General features: G+C 36.0%; 1 protein-coding gene across 1 annotated transcript; it reads left to right on the top strand.

The window, feature by feature from the left end:
* On the top strand, positions 4,045–11,514 carry LOC109706668 (two-component response regulator ORR22-like; the record flags this gene model as incomplete). Its single annotated transcript, XM_020227610.1, is given in 4 exon segments — positions 4,045–4,323; positions 4,430–4,506; positions 5,236–6,447; positions 11,090–11,514. Coding segments are annotated over 4 exon segments (1,640 nt in total), but the record flags the coding sequence as incomplete, so codon positions are not given.

The following is a 12,114-nucleotide window of genomic DNA, read 5'->3' as shown; positions in this document are numbered from 1 at the left end:
TTTCTCTCCGGCCCTCCTCTACTGCCTACGTGGCCCTTCGCGACGATAGCGATGACGGTACCGTATTTACTTCCTCCGCTTTCGCCCTCCACCTCTACTGTAGCAGATTTTCTACCCGCCAAACAAATCCGCCGTCCCCACCACCGCTGCCGGCGACGAAGAGGAAATGCTTCTCGGGCCGAGAAGCATACTGGCGAGGGAGGAGAAAAAAAATAGTTACACTCCGGCGAGGGCAGTGGCTGCGATAGATGGGAAAAGAGAGGTCATGATAAAAAAAAAAAATTTCAAAGAGAAAAAAAAAAGAATAATAAAATAAATAAATAAATATTTTTTTCTTACAGGAAAGATAAAATTATAGAAGAAAAAAGAAGAAGATAAATTACACACTATTTTACAAAATTTTTACATTATTTTAAATAAAAATTACACTCTTTGAGATAAAAATTACACTTTTTAAAATAAGAGTTATATTTTTTAAGCGAAAGTTGTACTCTTTGGATAAAATTTATACCATTTTTTTTTTCTTTTCTTCTTTTGCCTCCTCCCTCCCCTCCGTTTTTTCGTCATCCTCCTCCTTCTTCTTCCTCCTCCTTCTCCTCTTCCTTCTCTTTTCTCTTCAGCTCGCAACCGCTAGCGCCGCCGTATTGTACATGCCGCTGTCGTCGTACATGCCTCCGCCGCCGCCATCCACAACCTAGTGCAGGATTAGGATTAAAATAATAATGTGTGGCTATCACATTCAAACTAACGTTTTAAGGCAATAAAACGCAATGTGTGGTGAATCCAATAAATCTTACTGAATAAAAAATAAAGAAAAGAAAGAAAAAAATAAAAAAAAGGACATCAATGACTCGTGAAATAATTAACTTATGTAATTAGGTAAGCATTAACTTTTAATCACATGATGATTATATATAAAATATGTTGAAAATAATTTTACAAAACAAGTTAAAGAGAGAGAGTTCTCCTTTTAGGAGGACGGAGATTTTCGTCCGTCTAAGTCATTTTTGATGATAGAAATTTCGAATCGATGGTTGAAACTGTTTAAGTTGATCTAGAGTATTTATAACTTCTAAAAATTAAATTTTATAAATTTTAAAATTCGTTATCAAGTTCATTAAATAGTCGAAAAATGAACGGTCAAAAATGAATAATCTTGTGAAAATAGATGTTAGACCTTTTTAATTCATGATCGGAGTTATTAAACATTATCTAAATAATATAAAAAAAAGTTTCATTAAATTTTTTTTAAAACTATTTGGATTGTTCTCCACTATTAAACAAGCAAACGTCTCATAAAAGCCGTCAAAAACTGTCGATTTTGTAATTCTTTGATTACTATGTAAATAATTTTTAAAATTCATAAAATTTAGTTTTTAGATATTTTAAATACTCTAAATCAACTTTAACTGTTCTGATCATTAATTTGAAATCTCTATTACTTAAAATGACTTAGAAGGACGAAAACCTCCATCCTCCTAAAAGAATATTAACTGGATTATTGACCTTCGAAAATTTTAATTTTACTATCAAATATTTTTTAATTCAATTAATCTTATGTGTATATATAGAGAATTTGTAACTAATTAAGGCATGGGCTTTTTCTGATATTTACCATAAATTTACTTTCATAAAAAGGGTTCCCTAAAGAGCCATGCATGGCCACAAATAGAATTAGCCTACACTCATTAATTTTACCATAAATTGTTTTCTAAAATGTAGTTTTATACCAAAATGGTAATGAAATTAATAAAAGTCCAAAAAAATGCTTGAGAAACAACCCCAAAAATATTAATAACTGGGTAAAAGCTAACCCTTTTGTCCTTTTCCCCTGCCAAGCTATATAGCTTGCTAGATCCTAAGCTCTCTAAATGGTTTCCTTTCATAAATTATAGCTATAATAATAATAATAATAATAATGGTTAAAAAAATAGGATAGTAAATTAAAGATGTATTAAAACTATAAGGGGAAAGTAAAGAAACTGAAAACAATTGCTTGGATTTGATGTACCTTCACATCTCATACACCACAGTTAATGTTTAATGGTTAATATTTTAATCTAATCTTATTTATATGATTTATATCATTTATAGGATTATGTATGAAAAATTTTTAAGTTTTTTCTTAAAAAACTTTACATAGGCATCAACCAATTTGAAAAATTTACGATGGAGAAAAGAATATTATTTGATTAATAAAAAATAGGTGTTCAAAATTTATTATTTTTTTTATGTATAAGACATTCAGCAATCTATTTAGATAGAGAGAAAAAAAAAAGAATAAAGTTTGAAATAAAAGTTATGTTTTTTCATTTGTATTGAAACTCAAGAAAAGGACAAAAAAGAAGAAGAAGAGAAATAGGGACAGAAAGCCAAAAAATAAAAAAAAAAAACTTCCAAAGATTCTTTATAAAGGTGGAAGAAAGGGAGAGATTAATATACACTCCTTTTTGTCTCTATCCAATAGAAACACCAATTGCATTAGAATATCCCACCAACTAAACTAAATTCTACTATCTAATTTTGAGGCTTTCATTATTATATTAATTAATTTTAATATGAGATATAAGATAACACAAATGCTCATCCCATAAAATTTCTAGAGAAGAGAGAGAGATGTGGGGTTTGCTTCCATTGATTTTGATAGAGAGAGAAGAGAGAGAGAGAGAGAGAGAGCAGTCGTGAAGTGTGTGGTGCTGTGTGTGAGGAGAAAAATTCCTAGAACTACAAGGGTATTATTAGTGACGGTGGATAACAAACCAATCAAAATTATTTTTTTTTAAAAATATATGTCCCATAATGATTGTAAAAAAGTATTTTTATTGTACTTTTGTTTTTGAAAAGATAAGGACATGTTGATGCTTAGTTATTGATGACGTGCAGTGCAAGTGGGTGACAGGTGCCTAGAATTCCTTGTTGAGGACGGCCCAATCCCTCAATTCTTCATTATATCCTAAGCACTTATTGTTGTTTGCATGTTGCTGCTATTGCTATTGCTATGCTATTGCTATATTGTTTTTTATCCGTCTCCATTCATTTTTAAAAAAATTCCTTTTCAATCAACCTTTTCCATCTCTAGTGTTCTGCCATACCTCCCCACTCCCCATCCTCCCAACTCCCCACTCCCCACCCCACATCCTCCCCCTTCCCCCCTCCTTTTTTTGATCCTTTCAAAAGTCTTTCCCCCCCCCTTATTGATGTCTGGTGAATCAGTCAGTCAGACATCCAAATCTCCCCTCTTTTCTCCTCTCTCTCCGCTGCTTCTCTGGATCTTAAATTGAGGAAGAGGGGGTTTTCTGTTCTCCCAAGTGTCTGAAATAGTTTCCCTCTCTCTCTTCTTCCTCTTGCCCGGTTACTGGCATTGGCTGCCAACCACCATCGGAATTGGCGAGATGAAGAGTATCAGTTCCAGTTCGGCCATGCGAGTCCTCCCCGTCGAACGACATCCCACCTGCCTTCAAATTGCTCCGAGGTCCTCCTCCTCCGCCTGCAAGTATCACGGTCCGACCCCCCTCTCTCTCTCTTTCTTGCTTGAATTATCAGCATTCTCCAAAACTTGCTTGCTGCTGCTGTTGGTTCTTTATTGTGTTTCTTGTCATGTTTGTTTGTTCTTGTCGTCTTCAGTTACGACGACGAATCAGGCGGTTACGGCGCTGAAACTGTTGGCGGCTGAGAACAAGGACAAGTTTCGTCGATCTCGTCATCAGCTGACGTCCACATTTCCTGACATGCTGACTGGGTTTCAAGCTCCTGGAGCTCGTCGGGCTGGAACATGGACCTGCCGTCATCAGTAAGCTCTCCCGCCCCCCCCCCCCCCCCCCCCCCCGCCCCTATCCCCCTTTTCCGCGATTCCGCCGTTCATCTCAAAGTTTTAGCCACTTGTCCCTGCAGTGCTGTCGGCAAATGGCCGAGAACCAAAGCCGTGATTGAAGGGCACATAACGCAGTGGCCCTGCGGACTACCTTCTGGAAGCCGCGATCCGAATCGAAGAGCTCCAAAACATTATCGGCAGCACTGGTCAGGCGGAGCGAAGTTCGACGCCGGTCGACGCCGACGATGACTACGAGAGGCTGCAGGGCGCGAATTGCGCGCTCGGTCACTGCCAGGTTTCGGATGGATCCGCCGAGCTCGCCGGAAGGTCCACTCGAAAGAGGAAGGACCAGATCGATGAGGACGACGACGATAACAATATCGACTGTGAAAACGATAATGCGCAGGAGAATGAAGACCAAGACCCCTCCTCGCAGAAGAAGGCGAGGGTCGTTTGGTCTGTCGAGCTGCACCGCAAATTCGTGGCTGCCGTTAATCAGCTGGGAATAGATAGTGAGCTTTTTTTTTTTTTATGTGTTTGTTTCGGCGTTACGCACGCGTTCCTTTCGATCGATTTATTGAATAACGTTTATAAAATGCTTGTTTTATGCTTTTGCAGAGGCTGTGCCTAAGAAAATACTGGATCTTATGAATGTCGAGAAACTTACGAGGGAAAATGTTGCGAGTCATTTACAGGCATGTTTTTCATTTCGCACGCCGGTTCTTTTTCTCACTCATCATTTCTTTTTCGAACTGCTTGGCAAAAAGTTTCTCAAAATGGTTTTCGTGTAAAAATTTTGAGTGATCGTCATTGCGATCAATCTGCGGTTTTGAACTACAGCTGCGTACGTTTGGAGCTGTGCTTCCATCATTCCGATCTCCGTATTCATCATTCAAAACTATGCATCAGAGTCTTCCTACAAGTTGAAAAGTGGCTAGAGTCGTGAAATTACAAAAAACAAAAAAAAGAATCTGCTTTTGCAAAAAATGAAATAAAAGTTCATAGATCTGTGAGAAGGTCTAGATTTAAAGCAAAAATCTTTTAATAAAGGCTTCGACCAAGGATTCAAGGTTGTGCGCACCATGCCGTACCGTGCAGATAAGATATCGGCACGATGCGACTCTCCTACCCATGGCACGGCTTGAAATCCTATTTTCTTTGATATGAGCAAGTAGTTATCTCAATGAAGTGCAAAGATTTTGATAAAAGATATATAATAAGCAATTTGAACACATTGATACCAAAGAAAATAAATATTTCATGCCGTAATATGTCGGCACGCATGTATTTTTCTAACCGGCACACATTGGCACGACACGACACGACACGCACCGTGTCGTACTGTGCCAGCAAGTTCTCGGCAGGATCCTATGCCACCGCACTTAAAATCCTTGCTCTAACTAGTTGCTTTCATTGCTATGCAGAAGTACAGGTTATACCTAAAAAGACTAAGTGCCGTAGCAAGTCAACAAGCTAGCATGGCAGCCGCCTTCGGAGTTAGAGACCCATCCTATCTACATATGGGGGCATTGGATGGCTTTAGCAACTACCAGTCGTTGGCACCGGCTTCTGCTCACCTCCCGGCCCTTACATCCTTCCAACCTAGTGGCCTTCTAAACAGAACAAATCCGGCCCGATTAGGACTTCCGGGACTTTCTCCTGCTGGAATTGTCCCAGTTGGGTGCATTCAGAATAACGCCATCAGCAATCCTATCGACAATCTTGGTAATCTTAGTAAATTTCAATGCATAACAGAAAACCAACATGGGAATTTGCTACAGGGAGTGCCCTCGACACTGGAACTTGACCAATTGCAACAAAGCAAGAGGGTCCAAGAAGCAAATAATGGCTTTCCTAATGGTTTTTCTGGAAATGGACTCGCCAGTGCTAGTTGCAGCACACCCTTCATCAACACAACAAACAATCCTTTGTTGTCGCAATCGCAGACGCAGCTATTCCAATCCAGAGGATTAGGAAGCCATTCTTCAATGGGGTTTCCTCTGATAAATTCCGAATCTTCTCAGGGGACTCTCAGAGTTGCTTCTTCTAACTTGTCTTTCAACCACGATAATTTATCAAACATTGGAAACAATTTCTCTACGGTCTCACATATAGAGAATAACCCAATAAGCATATCGGCATCCAGTTTGCTTGGAGGTTCGCCTTACGATTCTATGGCAGGAAGAAATTTGCAAAATGACTCCAGCTTTCTTGGCGGAAACATGATACATAGTCATGTGACAATTGACGAAAAGCCGAAAATTTTGAACTTCGGAGCAGCAGGCAGCTTCAAACAGAAAACGGAGGAGCTGAAACAAGGGCTTAAGAATGAAGCAAATCAAGTATTCAGTGCTTTTGCTGGTGCATCACAACCGACGAGTCATATAATTGATCCTAATCCAATTAACAGATTGGAAAAATCGAACATTAACGGAAATACAGATATGGGTTTGTTTGGCCAGGCAAGCATTAGTGCTCCAGTTCTTCCGCCAAGGTATAGGATTGATAATAAGCCAACTACAGATGGTCAGCTAAATTTCAAGGATGAGTTCCTTTTGGGTAGCTCAAGGCTGCAGGGTGGATTCACTTCTAATGGTTGCAACTTTGACGATTTGGTTAGCTCCATGATCAAGCCGGTAATGTTCTAATACATCCTTTTCTTTATTGCTCCTGGTGTTTCTTGTTCCTTTTCTGCATTTATAGTTGGCGTTCGTTGCTACTCATGGTGAATCTGACCTGTTACTTTGAATATGTTATTTTGAGAATAAACAACTGAATTTAAAATCTTGAAGATAGGAAATTTGGAAGTACCCTAGGATTACTGAGTAGATGGTATACAATTTCAAATTAAATTGGGTGAAATTTTCGGAATGGGTAATGACCAAAAAAAGGGACCAACAGAATTAAAAACCAGGTCGATGCCATCTGAAAATTATTTTGCATTTTCTTGGTGTCTCTCGTGTTTGAGCGAGCTCTTATATTTTTATCTAAATGGTCGTAAAGTGGCACTGTGAAACTTCTCAAAATTTGAATTACTACTGATACATGCAAAGTTGTAGCAAACACTGCATGTTGGCAAATCTAAACTGCAATAATACTTGTTCTTAACTTGCTAAACAATTCTTAACTAAGAAGCCTACATCAATCAATGGTGCAGTATAATAAATTATTTGCCCTTTAGATTGATTAATAGTTCTAGCTTACCCCGCTGTTTTGTTATTTCACCAATTGATGACGAAAATGGTAAACTTTCTGGTTGAGTGCGGGTTGCATCCTTCTATAGCTTTGGTGTCGTTAGGCTGTTCTGATGTACCCAGTTTATGATACAGTGTTAATTACTGTTCTTAGAGGTGATATCATTTTCTTATTATAACTAACTATGAGGCTTTGAAATTCAAGTTTACGATTATAATTGGTAATACCTATTGTCATCGTTTTACTATTGTCTAAGTAGTCAGATAGGATTAAATTTCATGCTGAGTTTGGGATCAGAGTGGTCGGCGACTTCAGCTGAACATAAGAAAGTCTGTAGAGTTCACATCATCCCAGTAGGTTTCCTCAGGCATTAAGATGTCCTTTTCGACATGCTTGTGGATTATGCTTGACTGCCACTTGTGCTTAAAAGGTCAGTTTCCTAAGGATAATGTTTTTGTGCAGGACTTTATGCTTAAAATCCTCTAATTTTTTGAGCAAAATTTTGCCAGTAGGATGACCTTCAACTTTATACTAAGGGCCCGTTTGGTTCACGGTTTGTAATATTCTAATAATTCTCTATATTTTCGATTAAACATATTCAAATCATTACCATTCAACTCAAGTTGGGTAGTTGTAAAAGGTGTTAGTGAAAGTTGTGGAATTATTGTAGATTCCTAAGGTAGGAATACTAGATTATCATGGGTTAGGAGTTATTCTCATTTTCATGCATGCCGAGAACCATTAATAGTCCATTAATAAGAATAGACTAGTTCTTAATAATCTCCTAATCCAAGTGGCTTGATAAGTTAGTAACAAACTTATCATTCCAAATATAAAATAAAATATTCAACATTTCCTGGATATTACAAACTTCGAATCAAATGGGCCCTGAGTGTGCACCACTATCACGAAGCTCACAAATGGCAAATGTCTTAATCTTTCGCAAATTATCTTTGATTTTTTGCAAATTCTCCTATGTTCATTGAGAACTTTTGGGCTTAAGATATCGAGATAAAGCCTATACATAGGATCCATAAACAGTTATAGTTGCTAGTCTTAGGAATGGAAGAAGTGCCTACTAAGGGCCTGTTTGGATACACAGTAAAATATCTCCACGGAATTTATAAACTGTGGTTTCGGTCTAGATAAAATAGAGAATCCTGCAACTCTAAAAAATTCCACGGGTTCAATTTTTAACCTGTTTGGATATGCATCGTACAATTTTACAGGATTTTTCTAAATTTTAAGATTAAAAGTTAAAATTTAAAATTTCAAAAAAAATTTAAAATTTAAAATTTGATATGTGAAATGTGAAATTTTGAATTTTGAATTTTAAATTTTAAATTTTCAAATTTGAAATTTACAAATTTTAAATTTTAAATTTTAAATCTATGTTGAAATTTAAAATTTAGAACTTAATGCATTTTTTTGAATAAGGGAGCTAAAGAATGGTGGAATTTTTTTCCTTTGGTTAGAGTGGATTATACTTTTACTCCATTTTTTGGAGCATAGTTTAACTATACTTCAAAAATTACGTTACTTTTTTTCCTCCCAAACGCTTCATAGGATATTTTTTCTACCGCCGTAGCTTAGTTTAACTATGCTACGTTTTCAGGAGTATCCAAACGGGGCCTAAATATGTACATGTCATTGATAACATGTATTGAATTTAACACTAGCAGAAGGTAATTGATGTAGGACAAATTAGGAAAACCTTAATCTATCTTGCAAGTGATGAGCCCAAAATTAATTTAAAACCAAATTTAGAATTTTTTTTGTAAATTTTAGATTAATTTTCAGAGTTTTTTAAATTTATAAAAAAATATTAATGAATTTTAAATCAATTTTCGGAATTAGGAAAAGGAAAAATCAAAAAAAGTAAAACGGCTCTAGCAAGAGGTTCCAACAATTTTTTGTTTATTTTGTAATTTTTTTAAAAAAGAAAATTAAGAGAAAAGAATTTAGAAGAATTAAGATAGAATAGAGAAGATAGAACAAATAAGATCAGGAAGGAAGGAGAAGATAGAAACTTTAAGGATGAAGAATTTTACTGGGCCACACGACTAGGAAAGAGAGGGGAAGAAGAAGGAAATATCATGACCGCAGTCAAACACAAAATCCGAATTTTATTTCATCATAATATGTCTCTAAAATTACAAGGTATAGGCTATATTTATAACCTTCGAAACATAATCTTAACCTAATTCAAATCTCACGCTTTTAGGGATCTTTCCTAATTCAAAATATTTAAAAAATATAAACCATATCCCTAATTTTTAGAAATTTATTCCAAATGATAAATCTTAAAAAAATCTTTAAAACCGACTAAAACAAATTAACAAACAAAATAATTTCGAAAATTAGAAAAAAAATTAAAACCTAAACGACTCAATCAACCCTAATAAAAAAATTAACTCAAATAAATAAAACATGACTTGACTGAAACTCTCTTTGAATCTGGTTCTGCAACAGTAATGATGGAAGAGTTGTATTAATCCTATATATAAAAATGGGGTAGTGTCGAGGTTTGTTCTGAAGTCCTGACTTGTTTGCATTGGTTATAGATGAATTTCCATGGGATTCTTTGATGAATGTTAGTTGCTGGAGACGACATTCTATTTAATGAAATTAGGGTATGGTTGATTGACAACTAGAAGTAAGAAGAGGAAATTTAGCATAAAAATGGTTCCGAATAAGGAGTGTTTGAACCGAAGTCTATAGAGTGCAATTTGTAAGTTGCATCAAGATGGAGAAAATATTTTCTAGGCCAATGTGAAGTAACTAGAATGGAGTGTTTTTGTTTTGTTAGATGTGTAGTTTAACAAGAAGGTGAAATTGATGAGGGACATTGCCTGTAAAATTACAGTAAGATGGTTATTCTTACAATAAACTGGAACTTGGGGACAGCTATTTGACGAAGCATCATGCATTGTGGATTAGACACCACATAGTGCATTTATAGGGAGTGCTTTTATTCATGTAGAGGGTGATTTGAGGGGAGAGAACTGATTGCAGTAATGATAGGACTTGGTTTGACAAAGAATCTAAAAAGAGTTGAATGAAGCAGTACGATAGATATATTGTAGAAGCCGAGTAGATGGGACTTTGCTTTTAGAAGGCGTAGTAAAGGAGGTAATATCGACCACAATAAACTCGTCCTTTTATAGTTTTTGTTGCTTACTATCAGAACTCCGACGACTACTGCAACAACATTAATTTCTGAAGATTCATGTGGAAGTTGTGGATAAATCAAGTGAGGTCCACTTTTGAGCCTATTTTGATTTGTGCTCTCTCTACTATCTTTACAGACGTCCAAAGCAATTTCGTCCGCATTTTAGAGCAGGTGGTTCTCCCAATCAAGAATTCCTAAATTGGGGTTAGTCGGACTAACTTTACAAGAATAATATCCACTATCGATTCCAAATAGGGGTCCAAAGTGCTAAATAGTGTCTTGATATGGTCTATGTGACATATTTTTAAGAATAGCAACCTATTTTGAGGAGTTTTAAAGTTAAAATCTTTGTATATCAGCAAGAATTAAATAGGAAACTATCTACTTAGCTCAAAGGGAATATGTTCATGCGGATTTTACTGAATGATAATTTGCTTTGAGGCTGAGGGACTTCTTCGCCTTTCTCAAATTATTTGTAAATCTTTCTTCATTTTCCTTATTTTCCTTTTGCCCATATTCTAATAGAATTCAATGTTCTGCACAGAATTTGCTGTTTAAGCAAACTTTCAATATGACTGCCTGCTGAAATCTAATTCTGCTGTAACCATCCTGCAACCTAAACCTAATTCGCACTATGTAAATACGAGATATCTAAACAATCGGTAATGGAACAAATATTCTGTGTTGCAATCATCTGCGCATCATACGGAGGTTGTTCAAATTCAAAATCTTCTCATTGCTTCAACTTTGTCAGTCTTTTTTTTGCGTTCTGAGACAAATCTTTGGAAAGTACTCTAGTTATAAAACTATCTTTTGGCCAGTTTATACATTGCCTATTGTTATATGTTATAGCATACGAAAGGTGTTCAAATTCATCATGCGTCTTAAACTCGCTATTTTGTGCCACTCAGGAGAGGGACGACCTTATGTTCGTGGATGGCGACATCGGATGCGACTTTTATCCTCTAGGCGCTTGCATTTGAAGGCTCCTATATATTGGTTTATTTGGGTGCTTGTTTAGGTAGAGAGTTTGTATCATTATGTAACGTCGGGCTCAGCCGTTAGTTACTGTCTCTGTTCATCTTTCTCCTTTCTTCGGAGTGAACTAATCTGAGTGTTTGTACAGAGTAGATAGATGGTTGAGAGCTACTAACTCGAGTCGTATCGTAGATCGTCGTCTCTTTGTTTGATTTTTCACTCTGTTATAAAGCGCGAGAGGTGGATCCGAAGTAATAATTTGACACTTTTAAGTAGTGATAGTGATGATTTTGTTCTTTGGTGTGTTCCCCGGTTTGTTTTCTTTGATGAATTTAAAAGAAAATGTTCCTAATACTTATGAGAGATTGTTTGAACATGTAACAACACTTAAATGTTGTCTTCTTTTTTTTTTTGTTTTAATGGTGGTTACAATGTATATATAACCTCTAACTTTAACCAGTTTTGAGATTAGCCCTTGAACTTTTTATGATTTGATTTACACATCTTCTACTTACTAACTGTTTGATTTAGCCCCTTGTTAGCAATTTTAGTGATCCTGTTAGAATCAAAATAAACGCCCACGAGAGATGCATGTGATCAAGAGTTGCTTTAGTGAAAAGGAAGGTCAGATGCATCTTTCGTAGGCATTTGATTTAAACATAATTCTCAAAATTGTTACTGAAACAAGCTAAATTGACTGGCTAGTAAGTGGAGGGAGTGTAAATCAAACAAAAGAATAATATAAGGGGGTCCCTGGGGTGTGTATACATTTTAACCTTATTCATATTAATAATGTAATGTGACCACTAGGTAGCCAACAATAATTTGTACCATTATGATGGCTCACTTTTTAGGGGGTTTATTCATTCTAGAACTACTCTAGTTTTTTTATTTTTTTTGGGTCTAATCATTATCGAAAATATTATATCCAAACCAAAATGCCATTTACTTTATATAT

The sequence above is a fragment of the Ananas comosus genome, linkage group 2, assembly GCF_001540865.1.
Source record: "Ananas comosus cultivar F153 linkage group 2, ASM154086v1, whole genome shotgun sequence".
Lineage (NCBI taxonomy): Eukaryota > Viridiplantae > Streptophyta > Magnoliopsida > Poales > Bromeliaceae > Ananas > Ananas comosus.
The sequence above is the reverse complement of the archived record's forward strand: the minus strand, read 5'-3'. Positions and strand labels throughout refer to the sequence as shown.